The sequence below is a fragment of the Cheilinus undulatus genome, linkage group 17, assembly GCF_018320785.1.
Source record: "Cheilinus undulatus linkage group 17, ASM1832078v1, whole genome shotgun sequence".
NCBI lineage: Eukaryota > Metazoa > Chordata > Actinopteri > Labriformes > Labridae > Cheilinus > Cheilinus undulatus.
Window position 1 is genome coordinate 27601775 of NC_054881.1, and position 27306 is coordinate 27629080.

The 27306-nt window shown below is 36.7% G+C and overlaps 1 protein-coding gene across 1 annotated transcript in view; it reads left to right on the forward strand.

Annotated features, from left to right (window-relative positions):
• LOC121525132 (ephrin type-A receptor 5) overlaps positions 1-26871 on the forward strand; it is a 79931-nt gene extending 53060 nt beyond the window's left edge. The window contains exons 8-19 of the mRNA XM_041810945.1: positions 16-85; positions 238-340; positions 3958-4025; positions 5926-6051; positions 7877-8062; positions 8956-9017; positions 10901-10968; positions 11065-11206; positions 14530-14679; positions 22070-22263; positions 24883-25047; positions 25161-26871. Of these exons, the coding sequence (XP_041666879.1) occupies positions 16-85; positions 238-340; positions 3958-4025; positions 5926-6051; positions 7877-8062; positions 8956-9017; positions 10901-10968; positions 11065-11206; positions 14530-14679; positions 22070-22263; positions 24883-25047; positions 25161-25272 (1446 nt within the window). The 3' untranslated portion in view covers positions 25273-26871. The remainder of the gene's footprint in view (positions 1-15; positions 86-237; positions 341-3957; positions 4026-5925; positions 6052-7876; positions 8063-8955; positions 9018-10900; positions 10969-11064; positions 11207-14529; positions 14680-22069; positions 22264-24882; positions 25048-25160) is intronic.
• The last annotated feature ends 435 nt before the right edge of the window (positions 26872-27306 follow it).

Below are 27306 nucleotides of genomic sequence, written 5' to 3' on the forward strand. Positions count from 1 at the left end.
TTTAATGCATTACAGGTGCGAGCTAGGACCTCAGCAGGCTATGGTGCATTTAGTCGACGTTTTGAATTCCAGACAAGCCCTTACTGTGAGTACAGTTGAGAAAGAGAAAGCTCATATATGACAGCATGATTGTACGTATGTGAATCACAGTTTATTTTGGAGGCTGTATCACCAACAAATTTGTGGTATTTTTGTGTGTGTAGGATGTGGGACTAATATCAGCTTTCTTTTTGGTAGTAACCGCTACCAGTGAGAGGACTCAAGCTTTGATAGTAGCTGTTGCTATCACACTGGCTCTGGTCCTTCTGGCAGTTGTTGCTGGATTCCTGCTCAGTGGAAGGTAAGAGATTAAATATATACAAATAAATAAGACAAACAAAACACAAGCTAAACTATCTATTTCTTTAACAGTTGTGTCCATGAAATACTGAAGAAAAAAGCAGTGCAGTGTGAGGGTGGAAGTTCACCACAATATAACTTTAACTAATGTAAATTTTGCTCTGTAAAGCACTTCTTTTGTATGCATTTCTGAATTTTAGGACAGCTCCTTGTAGGTAAAGATTAAAATTGCTTTATGGTTCATGCACACAAGCCAGCAAAGTCTCTGGTTTTGTGCACTATTACCTATTGCTAAACATAACCACCATATGAATGATACTTTTCAAACCACATTGCTAAATCTGCATGCTTCTGGACACATATGACCTTCCCTTAAAATTGTCTAGCATTTGCAACAACAAGTCCCAATATCTGGTTGTGATTTTCAAATATGCTCACACAGGAAATAAAAAGAGGAAATGCTGTGGGAAAATATTTTGAACATTGAGAAAAGTGGTAACTAAAGACCAATGTTGGATGTAACGCAGCAAAAAATAACACATTACTGTAATGGCGTTACATTTGTCAGTAACGCAGTGGTGTAATGTGTTAGTGCTGCTAGTTTAGTAATCACATCACATTTAAAGTAAAATAATACACTCGTTACTTGCATTACCGTAAATCCTCCAAATACGCATAAAACGGTAGCAAGGAGAAACCAAATAAAGCGCCCCTTTTAATCCATTACCTTGCCATTACTGCAAGCCACTGGAAGAGTAAGAGGAAAAAGACAAATCGGTTCAACTAAGGACATATTTGGATGAGTGGAGATTTAAATACTACTTTAGATTTGTTAAACATAATGGACAAGAATGTGACAGTGAAGTGTAAACCATGACCAGGCCAGTAACAACTTTCTGCTGCCCTGAACTCTGCATCAATCCTGTCCAGACACCTATAAAGGCAGCCTGCTAACACATAGCTAGTATAGACCCCTGGAGCCAGAGTTATGTGCAAGATAACTGCATGATTCCAACACCTACCAGGCAGCCAAAGCTTGATTTTCAACATCAGCCAAAGGTAAACATAAAAGCTGTCAGTCTGTCTATGTCACATACATTTTTTGACCCGTTCAATAAAGAACAGCATCCATGATTATTTGGGTCACGGACTGCATCAGCAAAGCAATCTAAAGGACATACCTGAGCAATCACGATAATCACTCAAAATACCACCAGAATTAGCTCTTTACAGCCTTTCTCCCTCCCTCACTCTCTATGATTGACAGCTGCCAGTCAATACCTTGGAAAGTGCCACATTAACACACATGACATTTTCAACACATACATCAACAATCTCATCTTCTACAACACAAATGCCCAACGTACACTGTAACTTACATCCATACACACCATAAATATAAACCGTCAGCTTCATCAATCCTCTGAATAATTATAACTTTACAGCAACAGAGTGGAGAATAAGAGTAAAACGTGAGCTTATCTCTTTATTTTTCAAACAACCCTCTCTTGATCCCTTGGCCTACTTTGTCTTTTTCTTCACCTGAATAAAGCATGTTAAATATGTACTCGTCTTAGTATTTCATTTGGTTCTCCTCTAAGGCATTGGTATGGGGTTGGACTCCCCAGGGGGGTTGCCAAAGATCTTACGGGTGGCGCAAGGCTTCGTCTGCTCTGAGGCTTCAAAAATTAGATTTCATGATAAAGCAGTTTTTAAGTGGTTTATATACAAAGGTCTTTTTTATAAGAAAAGCATGCATAAGCCTTTTTTTAGGGTGTTATCAGTGAAACACTTCAATTCTGTGTTGATTTTTGACGGCAGTGTGTCACTTTTTCTTCTCTCTTGGGTCCTTGGGGGGCTCTGCTTTTCTTAGATACATGTAGGGGTGCTCAAATAAAAAATGGTTGGGAAACACTGCTCTAAGGGCCCGACAGACACCCCAGTCTAATATGAAGCTTACCAAAGTTGATTGTCTTTTTCACATTTCCCCCGTCTTTCTTGATCTGCTTAACCAGACCACAGATATTAAAAACTTAACTGCTATCTTGTACCTTGACTACGTTTTTTGAGTAACTACCTAAGTACTGTTAAAGACACTTTTAGCATTATTATTATTCCTAAATCTTTGTTACAAAAGCTTTCATTAGACATCCACATCAATTTTCATAGCAGTGGATGTCTTGTTACAAGTTAAAACCTCTGCAAGTATTGATATTATTTTTCAAACATTTTTATTCGTGATCATCATCAACAGCTTAGTGATTCTTTACAATTTAATTCAAGTAAAATACCGATTTCATTTATTAAGTTTATTTATTTGCAACAAATTCAGCAAGTCTAAGAGTAGGTAAAGCTCAGAATGAACTTAGACATATATCCATCCATCCAGGAGATCTGGTAATATGCAAGCATTGATCTATTTGTGCATGTGTACAGTTGAGGACTAGATTTGAGGATCGATGATGGTTCTCATTTTGTGTGCTCGAGGGGAGATGGAGGAATGCCAAATTTTCCACTGATGGATTTTGGACACAAGCATGTTCCTCCACACACAAAACATGCATTGACCATGCATGTTTAGTCAAAAACACACACACAATGAATCATGCATGGCATTTTTAACACGCACACCCATGCACACATAAAACATACATAAGTTGGAAGTTTAGGGCATGCTTGGTGTTGAGTGTGCTCAATCCCCTTGACCCAACAGATCCAGCAAACTAAATACCCTCAGGCTAATGCATACATGACACATGCACACCCACACACACACCCACACACACATGCATACACCCCTCCCCCAGACTAACTACCCATACCAAACCCCCCAAGCCAAGTCTGGTAATCCAAAGAAAGTCATGATAGAAAACTCTTAACACTAAGCATTTGTATTCTGTTGATGAGTTAATGACTTTTTTAAGAAGTAAAAAAATAGGAAAACTGAACAACATTTTGTTTAGTATTGGTTTTAAAAATGAAGTAAATAATAATCTTTATCTCACAAGTGTACCATTTTGCGTGTGTCTCTTGCTTTTGACAGTATTGTTTGTTTATGTCCACATTTGCATATAGTATCAAGCTGAAAAGCAGACCTGTGTAATCTGGGTTATCTGTAGCCATCTCTGTTGCTGCCTATACAAATATTGACATACTGAAGCTCTGAGTGCACACACGGACACACATACACAACAAACACAGAAACTATTTCTGTCAAAAAGGAAATAGGCATAAACATGTGTTTCTTAATAAAAGGCCCTTGTATAAACTTCTTAACTTTTTATAAGGGTTTTAGTTACTGTGTGGAAAAATTATTTCAGCAGCCTCTAAGCAGGCAGTTTCTCTTTATTTTTACCATTTCAATAAATGTGAATATCACTATATACTGTATTTCTAAGATCAAGAGTAAGCCCCCAAACTTATAATATTTTCTGCTTCTTATGTATTTACACAGAATCTGAATGATAAATGACAGTAATTTTAATACACAGTCTGAAACTATTCTGCAGTACTATTTTTGTACAATGAAGCAAAATGCTAGAAAACGCTTGTACATGTGCACATATCAATACTGAGGCAGGCCATCTGCTCTGAAATGCTTATGTCTTCCTTGCTCAGACGTTGTGGCTACAGCAAAGCAAAGCAAGATCCTGAAGAGGAGAAGATGCACTTCCACAATGGTCACAGTAAGTTAAGAAAAACCTTACTCATTATGTGTCTGTGTGTGTACTGGTGTATGTATCTTGTTTTTTTTTTTTGTTTGTTTTTCATGTAAGGGCAAGTTCATGTAAAGTTAATTTGAGGCCAGTGATACTCAACCAGCAGCTGTAGGGAGCTGAGTTAATTTATAAATTAATAGAAAAACTAATCCTTCTGTAGGGACTTTTAAAAAGGGAAACACTGCCTTCATGAAAGTTCATTGCAAGTCACGCTGCCAATGCTCTCCCACACTCGTATTTTCTGATGATCATTGTGATAGCGTCCCTGCCAACAAACCTCCAGATAGATCACATGTTGTCATACCTTTTTCATCGTATTTTATTTGGGGGCTATTGATGGATGATGAAAATGTATTCAGCTTAGTTATTTATTATTTATTTTGTACACTTTGTGTTAACCAGTACAATTGACTGTTTTTTACCAGGATCTGAATAGCACCCGAGGAGGACACATAAAGCCATGATGAGTGTTGTACGACAGCAGTGTAATATCAGTACCACATTTTTGGCATTTTATGTTCCTGACCATCTGTTGGTATCAGAGCTGGTTGTGTTTTTCATCAAACCTGTATCTATGGTATAATGTTAGATTCAAATATACTGCAACATAAAATATCTTTGCTTAATGTTAAAGACTTGTCATGCTTATAGAAAATCACTGAAAGAGTGATTTGTTCCGGGAACATAAACACTGTAAATCTAGTCTGTATCTATGTTTCTATTTTCTTTTGTTTTTTCAGGATAAGGGTTCAAATCCCAAGGGAAGAGTATTTGTAGAGGTTATAATAGGGATGAAATGGGTCACAGAGGCCATATTTAGGTTCACATCCCAGTTTTGAGGTCATGTGGAAAACAAAGAAAATACTGCAAATTAAATAGTAACACAGAAATTAATAGCCTAGTATCTTCTGATTTAAAAAAATAAATAAATACTATGTATATTCAGGATTTATGAAACCTGCCATGACTCCTTCACATAGTTTTGAGTGTGTGTGAGTGGCTGGTGCAGTGATTACTCATAGCTAATATACATCAGTGAAGGACCTCAGACTATCTTATATAAACACATGATGTTAAAGGGAGCCTGAGCAGAGCATTTTATAACACATTTAAAACTAATGTTCTCCTCTTCTGCATATCTGCATGTAGTCTTTAAGGTATATTAGCATTGGTAATATTTTGAGGAGAGGGATAAGAAACCGGCAGGTCTCATGGCTCTACGTCTCTTGCTGTTGAAGGTAACTTTTCTTATTTGTATGTTTTATTGTGCTCTCTTCCTCTTCTTCATTAGTTGTTTAAAAGCAGTTACAAAACAGTTACAAACATTACTGCCACATAGATTGGTGTCTAAATGCTGCCATGAGTGATTGCTTTTTTCCTCCATTCAGGCATATCCATCGTGTGACTTCTTGTACTGAACCATTACTGGGAGAATACAAATACTGTTAAACCTCTAGGCTACAGATAATCAGTTCATTTCATATATATACTATAGCTCCATTTCAGAAATAATAATTATTGACTACAGAATGTTTTTTTTTTTTTTTAACTTTATTTATGTTGTAACATTAAATATGCTTAGCCTAAAAACAAACAATTTTAGCTAGGTCTTCAATATTTCAAAAATAATTATTAAAGTTATTCTACATATTGCTAAGAGGGGCTACCTCACAAATACATTGCCATCTCTAATTTTTATTTTAGTATTTCCAGTTCTGACAACAGTGATAGTTTATCAGATTTGCCATAGCAATGTTACTTCTTCAGGTTACAAAAGATGGACCACCCAAATGATTTCAACGTAAGTTATTGTCAAAGATTTATCAATGATAATGATGGTACTAACTGTGTGAATATGTGTCTGCAGTAAAGTTCCCAGGTGTTCGTACCTACATTGACCCCCTCACCTATGAAGATCCCAACCAGGCAGTACATGAATTTGCACAGGAGATTGATGTTTCATTCATCTCTATAGAGAGGATCATTGGAGCTGGTGGGTCAATTTAGAGTTACTGCATGTGTTTTACAGTACACTAAACCAGTCACAACACAAATGAGTCTGGACTTAATTCTTCTAACCATTTTCTTGTTAAGTCTAGTGACTTATATTCCTTCAGCCTGCATAAACCTGTCTTATCCATAATTGCTTTCTATTATGAGATGCACATTGAGACTCAGTCAATTAAGCCAAACATGCATGCGTATTTTCTATGAACATGTATGTGTGTGTGTGTGTATATATATATATATATATATATATATATATATATATATATATATATACAGTGCTTAACAAATTTATTAGACCACCACCCACCACCCAAAGTAAGGTTTATGCCACCGCCGCCCTAATTTTACAGCATTGGTAATTACCAGAATGATTTTTTATGTTTCTGCAATGGTTAATACACCAATATGTTGAAGCTCTTTAACCAAAATGATATTTTTAATGCTAAAATATAATTATTATTGTTATCTATGAATTTTAAAATTTACTGATTTACAAAAAAAAACTAAAAAATAGTAAAGCACATTAATATTTCTTGATTAATATGTCAAATTATAGTTATTTACTAGCGCTCCTGAACAGAAAAATGAGTTTTAGTGGTTGAATGTTATTCTTGATTAATTTCTGACTTCTCAGAGAAGCCCAGTGAGCCAGCCCAAATTTGGGTATAAAAAGGTGAATTCAGTTTGAAATTCCTCATTCCTGTTCAAAATGGTAACACATCGAGAGCTAAAATGAAAGAGTCCACATTAAAGCACTTCATGATGCTGGATGGTCTCTGAAACAAATAGGGAAAGACATAAAGTGGGTCATAGTGTAGTCAAGTATGCTTTTGGAGTCAATTGCCAGACTGGTGCTTACAAAATGCACCAAGGAAGAGGCAGGAAACCAAAGTTAACTGAAGCGTACTAGGGACAGAAGAAAGACTGCTGCTGATCTTCAGGCAGAGATGAATGCTTCTAAATCAGAGTCTGAGAAAGTCTCCAGAATGACCATAAGCAGACGACTGACAGAACAAGGCTTAAAGGGAAGAATAGCTGCTAAGAAGCCATTATTGAGGCCTGCAAACATCCAGAAATGCCTCCGATTTGCCAGGGAGCACAAACACTGGACTGTTGATGACTGTAAGAAGGTACTCTGGATGGACGAGTCCAAGTTTGAACTCTTTGGTCAGCATGGTTGTGTTTATGTCTGCAGAAAAGCTGGAGAACGTTTTGATGCCAGATGCATTGCACCCGCAGTTAAACATGGTGGAGATTCCATTATGGTATGGGGTTCCATTTGTGGATGCGGCGTGGGCAAATTAGTGGAAATCAATGGTATCATGAACAAGAACGTCTACCACAACATCTTAGTGCATCATGGAACGTGCAGAGCTAACTGAAAGAGTCCACATTAAAGCACTTCATGATGCTGGATGAGACAATTACGGAAAGACATAGTGTTCTCACAGTGTGGTCAAGTATGCTTTGGAGTCAATTGCCCAGACTGGTGCTTACAAAATGCGCCAAGGAAGAGGCAGGAAACCAAAGTTAAGTTTTAGTTTTTAAACAAGTTTTTGAAAGATTTCTAAAACATTTATGTTTTCTTTATGAGGTGGTCTAATAAATTTCTTAAGCACTGTATATACAGACAGAAAGACAAGACAAGAAAGACAGACAAGATAGATAGACAGATAGATAGATAGACAGATAGACAGATAGATAGACAGACAGACAGACAGACAGACAGACAGATAGATAGATATCTTCTACTGACATAGAAGTACACTGAATTGTGGGCCAATGATCAAGCACCCTTTTTTCTTTAGGGGAGTTTGGTGAGGTGTGTAGCGGGCCCCTGAGGCTGCCAGGGAAAAGAGAGATGCAGGTTGCCATTAAGACCTTGAAAGCAGGATACACTGAACAGCAAAGACGTGACTTCCTGTGGGAGGCATCAATCATGGGCCAGTTTAACCATCCAAACATCATCCGGCTGGAGGGTGTGGTCACTAAGAGTAAGACATCAGCCTTTCTATTAGGGTTGGGTAACTAATCACAAATTAGATTAAGGCGCAATATGGCCCACTGCAATTGTCAAATTACAGAAGGTGCAATATTTCTTGATTTGCCCTGAAATTTGTCACAATAACATTTTAAATCATTTTTGTTTGTTTTTGCAGCAGAGATGCATTACATATCATGCAATTATTCATGTGACATTTTTTAGAACGGTCTACAAAAAATCCTACTTTCTCAATTTTTTTTTACATTTTTCTTATTGAATATGAATATTTTTCAAAATTTGTCAGCCCTAGTTTAATCTAATATTGTGTTGGTTATAAAATATAGACTGCCCTATTGTTTTTGTTCATTGGAAAATACATAACACAAGGACATACCAAAATGCAGTCACAATATTGGGTAATAAAATTTCAATTAGGTTATTATTTTTATGTCTTGGTAGTTTCTGGAAAGTTGATTTTGAGTTTTAACTTCTTCCCTCTAAGATGTGCAGCATATGCTTTAATGCAGATTACTATGACTCACCTTAAGGCATTAAACTATGTGGGGTTCAGGTTTATTTATTTGAATCCTCTAATTCCTTCTATCTTTAAGCTTTTCTTTGTCAAAGTTTTTAACATCACACTAAGATATTCTATACAGCTTCAGCTGTGGATTATGAAAATCAGACAGCTATATAGAAGGAGGATTAATGTTGTGGTGATGGTCTTTGATATAATCAGGTGGTTCAGTAATTTAAAAAATTGTAGAAGTGTCTACCTAACTGTAGGCCTATGACTCACCCTTTTTAATCTTAAAGTGGGATATTTGTTTATTTTTTATGCATTATTGTTTCTTTCCAAAGAGTATTTCTTTGTAAAGTATATTGTGGATATTTGGTTTTCAGGTAAGCCAGTGATGATCATCACTGAATACATGGAGAATGGATCACTTGACACTTTCCTAAAGGTAGGACAGAAAAGAATGTGCATGCTAACGGATGGGGTTGTGAAAAAAACTAAAAGGAATGCAGTAAAGGAATGTAAAGGGGAAGGGCATTTTTTATAAATAAAAGTGATAATTATAGTAAAGTGAATAAGGGGAGAAGGAAAAGCAATATAATAGGGTTTTTAAAGCTCTCGGATGTAGATTCGAGTTGTATTGCTCTAGAGTTACTGGCAAACAGCCAAAGTTAGTCATTACTCGCTGAGATTAGAATCAAAATAACTACTGTAAAGATAGAAAACATTTTTTCTTTAGCAAGGAAAACAAATCAGTGTGGACAAAGAGTATCAGTTTGAAATGAGAACAAGTCCACTAAAACTATGATTATTCAAATGTAATCCCTCAGACATTCAAGCAGAAGTTGACAAAGGAGGAATGTATGATAGTTATGAAAATGTGGGTAAAAATGTAGTCTAGTTTAGTATCCACATTTGATTATTCAGTCCGCTTTGTTAATGCTATCTTATGGAGCTTAGCTGACAGTGTGTGTTCCTGTCATATGTTTTACTCCAAACTGTGAGGTGTGTCACCTAGTTAGAAAATAGGGATAAAACACTGGACTGGAGTAATGTGGTATACACTGAAAAATCAAAGGTGGAATGTAACACTGAGAGATCCCAGCCAATCTTTATATTAAAGATGGCTCTTCAAAGAAATTTGGTGAATTCACAGGTTACAACATTAAGATGCTCAGATGGCAGACTGCATTAACAAGGGATAAATTCTTGCAGCATATGGCAAATGAAGACAGTAAAAAAGTCAAACAATTGCAAAATGGTGAGGCCATATTTCAGAACAGCCATTGCCAAAATGAAAAGAAAATTCACAATAACAGGGTAGTATTTGATAGTGTAGATTTTAAAGGTAATGCAGTACCTTTATCTTAAGATATTGTCAGTCAGACTATGGGAAATAAGATAACATAAGACAAAAGACAGAGGAAGGTCAAAGAAGGTGTTCTTTATGGTCACTGAAAACTGCTGACATGATTGGTCTGTGTGCCTCGGGAGCAATGAATGGCAAAGGGGAGGCATAAGAGTGGGGGATCCAGCAGGCAGGGTAGCAAAAAACCCTGTGAAGTAATTACATGGATGACTGGTGTAGTGAGGTCAGTATAAACGACACAGACATGAGAGAAGCAGGGGCTGGATATAGCGTCACAGCTTTAGGAATGCACCATAGGGCTCATACCTCACATCTCATTCACATGTAAGTGGAAGGTTTTGTAGATGGATAGTTCTTTCATTTGTATCAGAAGGACCGTCACCTTGACAGAAAAGTGAGAGTTTCAATGGAAAGAAATAAAAAAATGTTTCTGGGAAGAGCTGTAACTTCTCTAAAGCATGCTGTTTTCATGAGAAAGAGAAGAAAACTCACCTTCTCTGGTATTAAGCTCTAGAGTAATGTTCATTCTTGGTTGCTACTCATTACTGCACTGAATCTTTTACAAGACAATGTGTAGATAAACAGAATATCAGTCATCTAAATGTATCATCAGTCTTTTTTGTAACAAATGGCACAATTGGCTAATGCCAAACCATTGTTTATCTTACAGAAGAAAAAGTGTACATTTATAAGAAAACAAGGTATTTGCAGCAGTTAGCTTTTAAAGACATTACATTGTGCTACATAACTGAAGGTGCATAATAGGATATGCTATGCTTGCAATTTGGTTTATAGCAGGTAATTACAAAATCCTTTAAGGTTTTCCATGTGAAGTAATCCCTTCATATTTTCCTTTTTCTCTAAAGACTATCTTTTAATTGTTTGCATTGAGCATATACATGGGATTAGTTAAATAAACTGAAACATATACAGAAATATTTTTTCTTACATCTCTTTTTCAGAAAAATGATGGTCAATTTACAGTTATTCAACTGGTTGGTATGCTGCGTGGCATCGCATCTGGTATGAGGTAAGCATACAGGTAAACATAAATTCGCAATGTATTACTCAATGCATTGTCAAGGCACAATGTTAAGCAATTCTCACCTTTTTTTGATCATATTAGGTACTTGTCCGATATGGGTTATGTCCACCGTGATCTTGCAGCTCGCAATATCCTGGTCAACAGTAACCTTGTGTGTAAAGTATCTGATTTTGGCCTATCCCGAGTCCTGGAAGATGATCCTGAGGCTGCATACACCACACGGGTAAGACTGTGCATGTCTGTGTAAGTACACAAGGGCTTAAATTATATTATTTCAGCCTAAAATCATTGTCACCATTTTGATAGTGTATTGTCAGCCTATCTGTCCAGAATCCAAATGTATCGTTGATAACTGAAGTCATATGGAAGTGGGTAAAAGAAGCTAATGATGCACATTAAATGCTTTAGCCAGAAAAGTTTTGGCTGATATGCTTAGTCAACGACGTTAAATATTATGAAATATTCATCTGACACTGTCCACAGCAGTGTCTTTGAGGATATTTGTATTTAATCCTGTGTGTATTTCTGTTTTTGGTCAATTACGATTACCAAAATTATTTCTATTTACTAAATGCCAGAATAATGAGAGAGATAACTTTTTAGGCATTTTTGTATTATTTTCTTGAGAGTCAGAAGTTTACATACACTACATACACTATGCCTATAAACAATTTGGGAAAGCCCAGATGATGATGTCATGTCTTTGGAAGCCTCTGATAGGTTTATTAACAACATTTGAGTTAATTAGAGGCACACCTGTGGATGTATTTTAAGGCACACCTGAAGCACACTGCTTCTTTGTGTAACATCATGGGAAAATCAAAAGAAATCAGCCAAGATATCAGGAAGAGAATTGTGGACTTCCACAAGTCTGGTTCATCCTTGGGTGCAATTTCCAGATGCCTGAAGGTGCCACGTTCATCTGTTCAAACAATTATACGCAAGTATAAACACCATGGGAATGTCCAGCCATCATACCGCTCAGGAAGGAGACGGGTTCTGTGTCCCAGAGATGAACGTGCTTTGGTCCAAAAAGTGCATCTCAACCCAAAAACAAAAGCAAAAGACCTTGTGAAGATGGCTGAAGCTGGTAAGAGTGTGTCATTATCAACAGTCAAACGAGTCCTGTACCGACATGGGCTGAAAGGCCACTCTCCCAGGAAGAAGCTATTACTCCAAAAGAAACATAAAAAAGCCAGATTACAGTTTGTAAATGCACACAGGGACAAAGACCTTAATTTTTGGAGACATGTTCTGTGGTCTGACAAAACTAAAATTGAACTTTTTGGCCATAATGATCATCGTTACATTTGGAGAAAAAAGGGGGAAGCTTGCAAGCCTGAGAACACCATCCCAACTGTGAAACATGGGGGTGGCAGCATCATGTTGTGGGGTTGTTTTGCTGCAGGAGGGACTGGTGCACTTCACAAAATAGATGGCATCATGAGGAAAGAACATTATGTGGAAATACTGAAGCAACATCTCAAGACACCAGCCAGGAAGTTCAAGCTTGGGCGCAAATGGGTTTTCCAAATGGACAATGACCCTAAGCATACTGCCAAGCTGGTTACAAAGTGGCTTAAGGATAACAAAGTCGATGTTTTGGAGTGGCCATCACAAAGCCCTGATCTCAATCCCACTGAAAATTTATAGGCAGAGCTGAAAAGGCATGTGTGAGCAAGGCGGCCTAAAAACTTGGCTCAGTTACACCAGTTCTGCCAGGAGGAAGGGGCCAAAATTCCTGCAAACTATTGTGAGAAGCTTGTGGAAGCATATCCAAAACATTTGCCCCAAGTCATACAGTTTAAAGGCAATGCTACCAAATACTAATGAAATGTATGTAAACTTCTGACTCTCAAGAAAATAATAAAAAAATGCCTAAAAAGTTATCTCTCTCATTATTCTGGCATTTAGTAAATAGAAATAATTTTGGTAATCGTAATTGACCAAAAACAGGAAAAGTTTAATCTGATTTAATGTTAGACGGTGAGAAAAAAAAGTTTATATGCCTTTTTATATAGTGTATGTAACCTTTTGGTTTCAACTGTATATATATATATATATATATATATATATATATATAGATATATATATATATATATATATATATATAAATATATATATATGTATATAAATATATATATATATATATATAAATATATATATGTATATAAATATATATATATTTATATATATATATGTATATAAATATATATATATGTGTATATATATATATATATATATATATATATATATATATATATATATATGTATATATATATAAATATATATATATATGTATATATATATAAACCACCTGTCATATTTGTCTCAGGGACCATCCAGCATCATGAAGTGCTTTAATGGGGCCTCTTCATTTTCAGTGAGCTCTCCACGTTTTACGTTTTTTGAACAGGAATGAGGAATTTCAAACTGAATTTATCTTTTTATACCCAAATTTGGGCTGGCTCACTGGGCTTCTCTGAGACGTCAGAAATTAATCAAGCATAACATTCAACCACTTAAACTCATTTTTCTGTTCAGGAATGCAAGTAAATAACTATAATTTGACATATTAATCAAGAAATATTAATGTGCTTTACTATTTTTTTCATTTTTTTTATAAATCAGTAAATTTTAAAATTCATGGATAACAATAATAATTATATTTTAGCATTAAAAATATCATTTTGGTTAAAGAGCCTCTACATATTGGTGTATTAACCATTGCAGAATCATTTTATAGAAAATGATTTTGGTAAATACCAATGGTGATAATTTAGGGCAGCTGTGGCATAAACCTTACTTTGGGTGGTGGTCTAATAAATTTGTTAAGCACTGTATATATATATTAGCACACTTGCACAAAACGTCAGCCGCAGCAGGTTTAAATAGTGCTATGACTCTGAGGCTGAGTGACTTTCTGTCAGCCAGAAAGGGGCTGCTTTCTGTGGGAGGATGGCCAATTAGTACCCTTCTCAGTCTCTACAACACTACGACAATTAGCACAAGGCCTTGCTATCTTTTACCAAATTACCTGTCACTCACCTCTCCCCTCCAGGCTACATCTCTTTCACCATCACTCCTTCTGGGTTGCTTAGCTATATTTCAACTACAGAGCAGTGAGAAAAGCATAATTCACACCCTTCAAATACTCAGACCCAGAGATTTCCCAATGCTGTGCTCAGCAGTACTGCATCAAGCTAATGTTACCACTCATCAGTGAAAAATACAATTTAACTTGAAACTTTGCAGTCAACTTGAACTTCTCTGCCTTTGGAACAAAAGCACTATAATAGTCATGTGAGTTGGATCACATGCAGCTGAACCATCTTAATTAACTTGTGTTCTTTTTTGCTGTCTTTGTGTAAAGAACTTCTGAAAGACAGTAAATCCTCTAATTCATTTATTGGTAATTCCACAAGAGCAGCACCAAGGTGTTGTTGGTGTTAAGATATTAAGGTTGTCTCTATCACTAGACGATTGAAAGATGAGGATTGTATTTATTAGCCAACATTTATTTAAATGTTTCCCATGTTTTCACAGGGTGGCAAGATTCCTATCCGTTGGACAGCTCCAGAGGCAATCGCATACAGAAAGTTCACCTCAGCCAGTGACGTTTGGAGTTATGGTATTGTCATGTGGGAAGTTATGTCATACGGAGAGAGGCCATACTGGGAGATGTCGAATCAAGATGTAAGTTTGAAATGGTATTTTGATGAAAAGTATCCATATTTTTGAGCTGTTCAACAAACACTGGGCCTCATTCACCAGCTGTAGAGGAAATGTGTTCTAAAACTCCATTTGACCAATTTTAGAAGATGCTGGCTTTCACCAAAGTTGAGCACCCAAATATGCAAAATCAAAAAGAGGCACAATAACATATCTTTTGAGTTATACTGTACTGAATTTATCAATGTAGCACTTTATTATAATACATGATTTGCACAAACTGAATAAGGTACTTCAGTAAGGTCCATTTTTAAAAGGTTCAATCCTAATTGAAAAATGTACAATTAGGAATATAATCCTAGCACATTAGTAGTAGAGTTGTAGTTTTTTCACTAAAGTTTAAATATAAATTAGAATTATCTATAAGTTTGAAAAATGTAATTCTTTGGTCTAAAAATAATTGCAATAAATTCATTTTGTCATTGTAAAAAACAATCAGGTCACAGCTGTAACTTTACCATATGTTACAGTAGTGACTGTTTTGGTAGTGACAATTTGTGACTGTTTTGGTAGTGACAATTTCAGCTAATTAGTAACAAAACTCAGCAATGCTAGGCTAAAAATGGCTAGCAATCACAGAATTGAAAAAATGTCCTTTTAAAAACAGTGCATCTATCAATAAAAGCAAAACGTTTATTTAGTTGCAGAAATTATGTGTTTGGTAGTGACAGTCTTAAAAAATACATTTGATTTGTCAGACTTTGCAACACAGTTACGTAAAAATAGTGCTACTTCTGTACTAACCATGTGGCCTTTAGAGAGAGGGTGTCTGTCTTTATTGTTGGTAAAATTTTGGTATTTGAAGCTGAAAACAGGCGCCCCCTATGGACCCTAACTCATCTTGTTTCAGTAGAGACATGAAAACATGGGACAATTTTTTTTATATATATTTCTTGAAATAATAACAAAACCACAAATCAATTTGAAAGTTTCGACTTCCCTTTAAAAGAAATAAAAAAGATTTATGAAAAAACACATTTTAAAAATAATACAAATAATTTAAATGGTATTTCTATTCAGTGAAATTTAGACATTAGAGTTTGGCACAGCCACTTGCCAATACAAAGTCACATGAAAAGGAGAGCATTTTATCTTAATTTAATGCTATCTGAACTAATGCTTTTGTATTGAATAGATCATAACATGATATTAATAAACATGAAGGGTGGAACTATCCAATTATTTTTTTAAATGTGTCTTTTAGTATGAGAATGCAATTTGCACCAACTCGAGGTAGAATGGCCCATTTCTCTCTCTCTCTCTCTCTCTCTATAGAGAGAGAGAGAGAGAGAGAGCTCTCCACTTTTTACGTTTTTGAACAGGAATGAGGCATTCCAAACTGAATTCACCTTTTTATACTCAAATTTGAGCCGGCTAACTGAGCTTCTCTGAGAAGTCAGAAATTAATCAAGCATAACATTCAACCACTAAAACTATTTTTTCTGTTCAGGAATGCAAATAAATAACTATAATTTGACATATTAATCAAGAAATAATAATGTGCTTTACTATTTTTTCAGTTTTTTTGTAAATCAGTAAATTTGAAAGTTCATGGATAACAATAATTATATTTTAGCATTAAAAATATTATTTGGGTTAAAGAGCTTCTACATATTGGTGTATTAACCATTGCAGAAACATAAAAAATGGTTTTGGTAATTACCAATCCATGCACACAGGAGCAAACGATTTAGTAGTTTAAGATCATGCTATGACTCTGACATAGGTGTTTCTAAAGTTGAGGTCAGACAACGTGATATTTGTCTTTTACAGTTTTACAGTAGTTTGTTAGACTAGACAATCACAGAGCCATAAATTTGTCATGTGATTTGACTGACAGGCATGACAGACTACTCTGAGGGATGTGAATTATCACTGTGACTGATGTGATTAGTTGTAAGGAAGGGGGCAGGGCTAGACAACACCTGGAAAGAAGACTGTCAACAAACATACATGCAATATTTACTTCTAAAAAAAAGCCAAGTATAAAAGATATACCTTTATGTTTGCTGTACAAAAGGTTTCTTTGGTGTTCTTTTTCAGTATGCATGCAGTTATTTTGGTAGTGGTCATTTTTGGAAAGAACCCAACTACAAATTTTATATTTGTACAGATCAAAAGGTTGTGGTGACTACCGATATTTATCTGTTCCTGAAAATTGTAAACATTGAGGATGAAAAGCTCTTATGGAAAAAACAAAGTGATATCATATTGGCTGGTTATAGGTGTTTAGAAACTGAAATGAAAAAAAAAACTATTACTCCCATTAATCAAAAGAAAATGGTAGGCAAAATTATAGGCTGTGCAATATTAAATAGACTGCACTTGCATATATTTGTTCTGATTTTTACCACCAGTCAACGTACTTAACACTACATGGTCAACTGACAGAATGGCCCCATTTTTAGGGCCCAAGCGCCGACCTCAGAGTGAGGACCCTATTTAAACTGAAGGAATTCTTCTTTTTACTATTATTCCAGCAAATGAATTGTTAATGTGGAGGCCTTAACATGCACCAAATCTCCCCAAATTTACAGATGCTTCACTCCAGGTAAAAATCTAAATATCACAAAGGGTAAAGAGCAAATTTTGCTGTTTTTTCCCAACATTTTACAGGTTGAGCATTTTAGCAAACTTGTCAGAGGGATTTCATCTGATTGACTCCAGAATGTTTTAGCTGATTTTAGACAAGTTGAGATCTAAAGTTATCAAAAGCTTGAGTGTTTACTATAGGGTGGGGCCACAATTTGGTCCCATTGTTTCAATGTGTAGAATTTTTTTTTGTCTTTCTACATCACGTCAACCAATCAGCCCCCCACACACCATTAAACCTAGGCTCATGATTGCTCTCTTCTGGTGGATCACAATCAGACCCAAAAAATGCTTCTCGGACTCATACCAAAATCCCAACAGGAAGTCCACCAGCTTCACCTCAATTTCAATACAAGGCCTGTTTATGTTGCTAAAGGACTCTAACCTCTAATAACTTGTAGATAGATAATGTTTTGCTCTTAAAAATTTTCTGGCAAAAATCACACTGAACATGCAAACATTCCATCAAAGTGCCCTCTACTGGCCAAAGAAAGTAACAAAAATGAGTCATTTGTTTATTCCTCTTAATGTGCTGAAACTATCAGGCTCCTATTTTGAACTGCAGTACTCAATATCTGTCCACAACACAGTCATACTTCATTGAAGGATACCTCACTGCTGATGTCCTGCATTTCTATGTCCCACCAGTTTCACAGAGAGTTGGTGTTACTCTCATATAAACATGGGATTTGCTTCAAATCTTACATGTTTGATCAGGGGTTTCACTTCTACACATTCAAATATTAATTTCATGTTTTTGCTGTAGCCCCACCTACTGTGTGAAGCCAGTAACACCTCTAAAATAAAATGTCCAGTCTTTTACATGATAAAAATATCAGTCCTATCTCTTCTGGGTATTACCATCTTGCTTTGTCATACTGCCACCCATTGTTGATGGCCAGTGCTTTCTCATATACAAAGTGCAATATGCTCATTATTTTGATTTAATGACTATCCTGGGAGAATCTACATGGTCTCTGCTGTACTACAGCACACTGAACGGATTGAGAACACTGGGTTGCCTTCACCTAACTATTTCTACACACACCCACGGTTGCATCACATCCCCACATGCACAGGGGTACGAGGGCCCTTCAGTACTACCTGAAGCCTTTGTTGTGATATTGTTGTAATGTCTTAGTTTTTGTTGAGTACTGTGAAGCTCATTAATGTACTATTGTCTGCACTTTTCTAACAATGACAAGAAAGCTCTTCTTCGTAAATACCCAATGACTCACGTGTCTAGTCATCTGAGAGGTGATAAAGACTGAGCAACAGGAGAAGGGTGACAGGGGAGGAGGAGAGGTTAGCACCAATATTATAGTGTGTTTCAGAGATCATTTTTGTATGGAGAAGTGCAGTCCTTTGACATGGCAAAGAGCGTCAATGTAATGTAGCTTTGGATTCGGCACCACACAAGTATTCTCCTTTCCCACCCACAGACACGCACACATACACAGGCAACATATGCACGCACAGCCCTCCAGTGACCTCTTCATCCCCTGCTTCAAACCCCTCCCTTCTCCTTTTGGTGATTAGGCTGCCTGTCTCAGAGATGTCTAGAGTGAGGAAAGAGGAGAGGATGAGGGGAGAGCAGTGGAGAGGACGTTTGATGTTTAATTGAAAGCGTTATGCTGGATTTTCTCAGATCTGCACCAGAAAGTGCAGGCTCTTACACACTCTATCTCTAAGCTCTCTCTCTCTGTCTCCCATTTCTGTTCCTCACTTCTACCTCTCTTGCTTTTGTCTCTCAAAAATTCAATCTCTGTCTGTATTCTTTCTTGCTTCTTCTCTGCCTTCTCTTTCTTTCTCCCACCTAGGTCTCTCATTTTTGTCCTCTGATCTTTCCTCCCTGCCAGTCAACTGTGTGTACTTTTTCTCCCTCAGCACTTAGCAATGATTTGATTCTGCGCTTCTGTCTTATGCTTTGGTGCATGTGTACGTGAGCTTTCACGCATTTATGTGTATGGCAGTGCTATCACCCTGGCCCTTTGTATGAATTTGACACATAAAGGCTGTCATTAACTTAACAAATCAATTCCCTCCAGTGTCTTGGACTGGCAGAACTAGGCTGAGAACTCCAGCCTGCTTTCCACCGCAGGGTCCAACAGAAAGAACCAGGGTTATGTATTATTCATCTGACTCAATCCCCTCAAACATATCTGTCAGTAACTTCATTTTACAAATAGAGGTGTTTTACTTTGCTGTATCATGGATCAATTAAACAAGCAATGCTTTTATTATGTGCTGCTATGTTCATTTCTGCAAATCTGCTTTGGTGTGAAAGCAGGGTCAGACAGAGAGCAGGTGGAGGGACAAAATATAAAGCTTTGCACTTATGGGGAAAACATTTTTAAAAGTTAATTATCCTCAAACTGTTGGGGGGAACATTTTTACAGGTTCAGGAATCACAGTTGTATTCCATATAATCAGAAAATGTTTGTCTTCTTCAGAATTCAGTCGAGTGCAGCAGATTTTTCAAAATCTTTGCTGCCAACATTTTTTTGTCATTATAAGTCAAGTTCTTTTTTTTTTGTTATGATGTGGGTCTGCCTTCTAAAGTCCACACAGTCAGTTTGGTTAAACATGCAAACTCCAATTGTCGAATTCTCAGTCACTTAAACAAACTGGTCTTTAAAGATACATTAACAAATTCAGAAGACTAAAATCTGACAGGGTATAAAAGTTTTTTAAATTGTTTGATTTTTTTCTTTTTTTTTCTTTTTTTTTTTTCTTTTTTTTTTTACCCATATACAGTGCTTAACAAATTTATTAGACCATCCGTCATATTTGTCTCAGAGACCATCCAGCATCATGAAGTGCTTTAATGCGGACTCTTTCATTTTCAGTGAGCTCTCCACTTTTTACGTTTTTTGAACAGGAATGAGGAATTTCAAACTGAATTTATCTTTTTATACCCAAATTTGAACTGGCTCACTGGGCTTCTCTGAGAAGTCAGAAATTAATCAAGCATAACATTCAACCACTAAAACTATTTTTTTCTTTTCAGGAATGCAAGTAAATAAATATTTTTATATTTTATATATTTTTTTATTTTATTTGACATATTAATCAAGAAATAATGTGCTTTACTGTTTTGTTTTTTTTTTTTTTTTGTAAATCAGTCAATTTTTTGTAAATCGTAAAACTCATGGATAACAATAATAATTATATTTTAGCATTATAAATATCATTTGGGTTAAAGAGCTTCTACACATATTGGTGTATTAACCATTGCAGAAACATAAAAAATGATTTTGGTAATTACCAATGCTGTCAATTTAGGCCAGCTGTGGCATAAACCTTACTGTGGGTGGTGGTCTAATAAATTTGTTAAGCACTGTACGTTATTATGTTTATTACGTTTATTATTCTCAGGATATCAATTGATTATGAATGAAAAAAAAAATTGTTCTGCTTATTTTTAGCGACTTTTCCTCAGCTTTTAATAGTTTACAGCCTCATACTTTGGCAGCCAAACTGGAGAGCATCCACCACATAAACTCAGGCCTGATATGCTGGTTGGCTGATTTTTTAACTTGTTGATCCCGGGGTGTGAGGGTGAATGACATCTTGTCAGACGCTGCTTTGCCCTCCACCAGATCACCACAAGGGTGTCCTTTCACCCCTTTTATTTTTCCTGTACACGAAGGAGTGTCAAAGTGTGTGGAAAAACATCATGTCCGACCCTTAATGACCTAACACATTTGTACTAAGTTATGACTCTCAAGAAGACCCATTTAATCCTAGTTGATCACAGCCATCCGTTGTTTTCTGAGTTCAAGTTGCTACCATCTGGCCTCATATTCAGCTTGCCAGCATACAGGACCAAATGGCTAAAAAACGTATTTGTCCCTTCTGCCATTGGCTTTCTAAATGAGTAATTCTGTGACTGTTATTTTTTATAACATATTGTTACTGTTGTGTTTCATTTAATTGTCTACTGTCTCACTGAGCTTTTATTGTGTCTTTATGTCATATTTATGATCAGTCTGGATGTATGTTTGACTGCTGACTACAAAGCAAATAATCCTTCATGGGGAAGTGAAACAGACTTGCAAACAAAATGCTTTTTTTTTTTTTTTGTTTAGCTATCAAATATAGATTATATCACAGCAATAACAACAGTATGCACATAATTTCTCTTACTAATTATGCCTATTGTTTTCATTGTCAAGCATGGTAACAGCTGTCATTCAAATTCAGTTTCACTAGGGAATGAGGTACACTGATTGTAGATATCTCAAATAGACTAGTGCTCAGAGTCTTGCCACTTAAACAACTGGTGTGTAAAAGTATCAGTAGTCTTCACAGAATCATGCAGCAGTGATATTCTCTTTCCAAGACATTATCAGTGCTACACACTTTATCTTTTACATTTTTGAGCATTTTTGTATCACAATTTGTAATGATTTTTTTTAAGGTAAACTTACTGCATTCACAAGTATCTTGTACCTTGTGAATGAATTTTAAACTTTACATTGCAGTAAGAAATAAGGTGCCATCGTTCACATAGTGGGAGGCACTATTGATGTACATGAACCACTGTAACCCAGACATGAGATAGCTAAATACTAAAAAAATACCAATTTACTCTATGGTCTAGGTGAGAGTGCTGTAGAGGCCTTTGCCAAACCTCCTCTGTTTCATGGTTAACTAAACATTACTCTGACAGCATTTACCATCTCATTTCATTTGTTAACTAAACTGTTAGCAGCTCATTTGAACTATCTTATGGTATTGTGTCTCTGTCTCTCCACAGGTCATTAAAGCAGTAGAAGAGAGCTATAGGTTGCCGGGTCCTATGGACTGCCCTGAGGCTCTGTACCACCTGATGATGGACTGCTGGCAGCGAGAACGTAGCAGTCGACCCAAGTTTGATGAGATTGTCTGTCTACTAGACAAACTCATTCGTAACCCCAGCTCATTAAAAAAACTGGTCAATTCCTCACACAGGTATGAATTTAGCTCGCAAAACAACCATTTTCATTGAGAATTCATACTTGTTTTAAATGTGTGGTTGTTTATTCTTGATGTTCAAGGTTCTCACAGAGATAGTTTTCTACTTTTTGAATTGGTGTTGCATGTAGGCCAGACAATCATGCTAAAAATCTGTACCCCAATTATTTTGGTTTTTATTGAACTCGTTTACAAAACACAATTACTCATTGCTTTTACAGCATTGCTTTTGAGAATCTTAACTGGCCAATTCAAAACAAAAAAACGTTGAAATATTTACAACTGTATCAAAACCTATGGAATGAAAAAGTGAAACATGGAATGGTCTCAGTGATCTTGTTTTCATGATGGAAAGCCAAAATCAGAATTGAAATTGAATCTCAATCAGTTGGCACACTAATTGTGCACCACTCATCAATCTTGAGTGATTAGCTAACTTTTGACTTAGGAAAGTACAGACAATCGTTAGAAACAGAAGTAAAGCTAAGCACCTTGGTTGTCAAGGTCATAGCAAAGTTATACTTCTTCAGTTTAAAGAGCATGCTGACTTTTGAATATTTCCATTGCTTTCTTTGTGATTTTTTTTTTTTTTTTTTTTTTTTTTGTGATTATGTAAAACCAAAACCAAATCAATCATACAAAATGCAGTAAATACCAGGGAGGAGCATTGCTGCCCCATGTCTCAGGAAAGTATGTTCTTAATGAATAAGTAACTGGACAAGCTAGTTTTGTTTTATTTATCTGTTACTTATTGAGTTGATGGAACAATGCACTTTAGTGTTGGTACTTCCTGTAAGAGTTTTCTCAAAACAGGTGCTGTACTGATTGCCATGTAAAATGCTTACTACTGATTAGAACTTCATCATCGAAATTCAGATGTAAAACACCTGGAAATGAAAGCTGAAATGTTGATCTTTGGTCTCATATTCATCTTCTTGTATTGTGATGACATTATAAGTTAGGAAGTCACCGCACCTCCTAGTGGTGAGACACAGAACTGCAGCAAAAAGTAGCCCGTATGTTATTGGTCAGTGTGATCACATGGTTGATTAGAGGCTGAGATAAGCCATATTGTTTTGAGGATACACTGAAGAGCATTGTCAACTTAACCCATCGCATCTACCTGTGTTGAGCCGCCAAGAAGCTTTGTTTGTAAGTTTATATTACTTCTTTAATATGTTTGAACATGTATCGGAATATATTTTGTTGTTTGTTTAGACATATTTTCCCAGTTTTGATGCTGTATTCAATGATATGCATGTTTTGTGTGAATCTATTTTCAGTTTCACAGATCGTGTCTGGATGACATTGTAAGAAAGCTGTAAGATAGGGACAAACAAGTCAACAGCCTGAATTTTACTTCTACGTCTGAGTCTTAATTCAATCCTTTCAATGCCCAGGACATCTGTCTTAAATTTGGATGAAATTTGATGGAACTTACTTGAGCCTCAACACAAAGACTACTTTATTTTACTTTTTAGCTGTGTAGACATTGATGTACAGAATATATATCTTCTCGTTCTAAACTTTATGTTAAAGGTCGTGTTAGAAGTTTTTTGAAAAGAGAGGCATTTGCTTTTACCAACACTCTTGTGTAAATAAATTCTGTGTTAATCAGTGCGTAAATTCTTATGTAGTTTCACAGTGCTCCAAACAATGTGACATATTATTGTTCAGATAAAATAAACATACAATCTCCATCAAAGCTTTGCTTAAATGTTAGTAAAATCAAGATCAACTCACTCAATTAGTGCTACATGACAAACAAGAACTAGAGTGAAGTTAGAGAAAAGAACTAACAGGAAACAAACTAACCTGTCAGATTCTTCTCTAGTTACTGATTCAGAATAGTGTGGCAATCTTTGCTGCTTGATTGGTGTAGGTGCAGGTGAACTCTGACTTCATATTGCTTTGTTTTTTTTTTTAATTGTTCGTAGCAGTAGAAACAGTTTAACCATATTTAGAATGCTGGGAGATAAATGAACGGCCATATTTGGAATGTCAATACTACCTGCATGATCCTATGTCTAATTTGATCTATTGACCCTATATGACCAACTAGCTTACCTTTCATAACTCATCTCAACACATCACTGAGAGCAGATTGTTATCAAGTTAGTACTGTAGCTCACAATATCTGGTAATGTAATTTGGCAAACTAGACAGCAAACAAACTGGTATATTCTTATATATTTATGTTGACTATAATGTTAGCAGGCAAACAAAGGTTTCTTGGCCAGCTGGAACTCCACTAATCTGCACTGATGAAATTTTTACATTCAATTGCATGTGCAAAGGCTGCACTGTGATCTGCTACCAAAATGCACTGCAGACCAAATCTCCACCTCTCTAGTCAATCTGAGCAGTTCCACTGCCCATGCTCCAGTCAGACTCTGGTGCATCCAAGAGGCACCTCTCCACTCTGCTCCACTGGAGATGCACAGCAGGTCTATTTTGAGTACTTGCCACTGCCAAACCACACCAATCCATTTAGAGCAGATCAATCCACACAGCTGGAAAAATGTGCAAAGTATCCAGTCAACTTCAAAATACAACACTGCTGTAATTTCATTTCTGTCACTCTTTCTGATAACTGTATCCTCATCATTGTACCAGGGTTTCCAACCTGTTAGTGGAACATGCCAGCGTAGAAGGGGACTGCAGCACTAGAAACCAGACCGTGGGAGAATGGCTTGACTCCATCAAGATGGGTCGTTACACCGAGCTCTTCATGGAGGGAGGTTACTCTTCACTGGAGACAGTGGCTCAGATGACATCCGAGTAAGACTGCTCACTCAAAGATAACCCAACGAGTTATTCTTTTATTCCCTTTTGATTCCAGATAGTCATGTGCCTAATAAATAACAACATGTTTTTTATGCACTGTCTTTCAGGGATTTGCGAAGAGTAGGAGTCAACCTAGCTGGACATCAGAAAAAAATTATCACAAGTATTCAGGAGATGAGAGTTCATATGAACAGCATTAACACAGCTGTAAACATCTGATGCATATGCAGGGCAAAGCACACACAAAGATACACACACACAAAAGCACACATACATGCACACAATTTATGGACCTAGAATGATGAAAAAAAGAGATTGGCTGTTGGACCTAGAGCAGCGTAGCACTTTCTACAGACAAGGAAATCCATTGTTTTTTGTATTCTAATCTGGAGGAACCACATATTTGGTGCTTGTAGTGTCGCAGCGGATTTTCGACATTGCAGCACTTAAACCAAACTGAACTGAACTAAGTGGTGGTACTCAATGGGAAGATGGTGGTAAGATAAACTGAAAAGAAACCAAGTGAAGACTATAAAATTAAGTTATTCCATTTTAGGGAATCTTGGGGATTCTTATATTTCTTGCACTGCTTGGATTCTCTCAGATCAAACAGAAACAGAGACACCAGACCTGGCTCTGAGACCAACCAGCACTTTTACAATATCACAAATATGGAAGTTTCATAAAGCAGGCTACAACTGAACTGTGTTAGCTTGTCTCAGGGGATCTGAACCCAGTTGCTTTAAAGAGTACTGACATTTTCTATGGGTATTTTGTCTGAAAGTACACTTCCATAGCCAGTTAGCAAATTGCACGCCATTCACAGGCAGGGTAAACATGTATCAATGAACTTTGTGAAAAACCTAATTGGTTTCATTTATGCTTTTCCATGGTGATGTCCTTTGAATTGAGTGTTTTGTCTCAGGCAGGACTGCATGCAACAAGACTTATTTTCTGCTATACATATATCATTATCTTCCAGAGCAATACGAGACTAGAATAATATGGCAAAGTCAATAGTAATGTGGGCTGAGAGTTAAATAACAAAGTTAGTCACAGGGAAACTGTGTTCACCCAGAGCAGTTTGGGTCTCATTGCCCAATGGATGAAAAGAGTAAATAAACACTAGGCTCAAGTATACTCCGTAACTTTACTTCTGGCTGAATGTATAGCCCCTCACGTAACATAAGTCTCAGCCACAACATTAAACAGTTATATTCCACACATGCTATCAAACGGGATAGAATGTGGCTTAGGCCGGCCACACACGCTACAGGATTTTAAGCCCGATTTGGGGCAAGATTTGCCTCCCCCAACGGTTGTGGGGGCGTATCCCAAGAGGAGCCTCGTCGCAAACAACTATTTGCCTGAATAATCCTCGTGTGTGGCATTGACACAATTGTTTTACTGCTCCAAATCACATCGTAGCCTCCAAAATCCATCAAACACATTTGATGATTACGATTCTAGGTCTTATTGCCTCTGATGAAGTACCCACAAAAACCAATGAGAGCGAGCAGGCGGGGTAGTGTCACAGCCGGATCATAAGTAATTTCACTGCTCACAACCATAAACACGGCTTTAACTTAATTACCTCCGCCAAGGAGGTTATGTGATCTGATGGGTTTGTTAGTTTGTTAGCAACATAACTCAAAAAGTCATGGACGGATTTTCATGAAATATTCAGGAAATGTCAAATGACATGAGGAAGAGGTGAAGTAGATTTTGGGAGTGATCCGGATCACCGTCTGGATCCAGGAATTTTTTAAAGGATTCTTTACTATTGGGAGATAGGGCTAATGGCAGAGGTCTGCGCTGTTACCACTTCACACCAGGAGATGGTGGACATGAGTAACTTCAATCCCAGCAGCATGTTTTTGGTGTCTTTCTATTCAAAGTTTTGGAGTTTATAGAGTTAGAAAGATGCATGCCCAGTCGAGGAGACAAGTTGGAGCGTAACAGACAGAAAGACAGCGAATTGTAGCGAGAATATTCACAATGCTGAGAGGAATAGAGGAATGTTCACCCTCTGCCATGACTTCCACACGTAGCAAAGCCAATGCTTTGCCTCATTGTGTCTCCACCCCACCGGGGGAGGAGTAATCGGTGAAGTAGATTTTGGGAGTGATCCGGATCACCATCTGGATCCAGGAATGTTTTTAAAGGATTCTTCACTATTGGGAGATAGGGCTAATGGCGGAGGTCTGCACTCTGAGTGCTTTTCTAGTTCCAGCCTGGACTTCATCCTGAGTC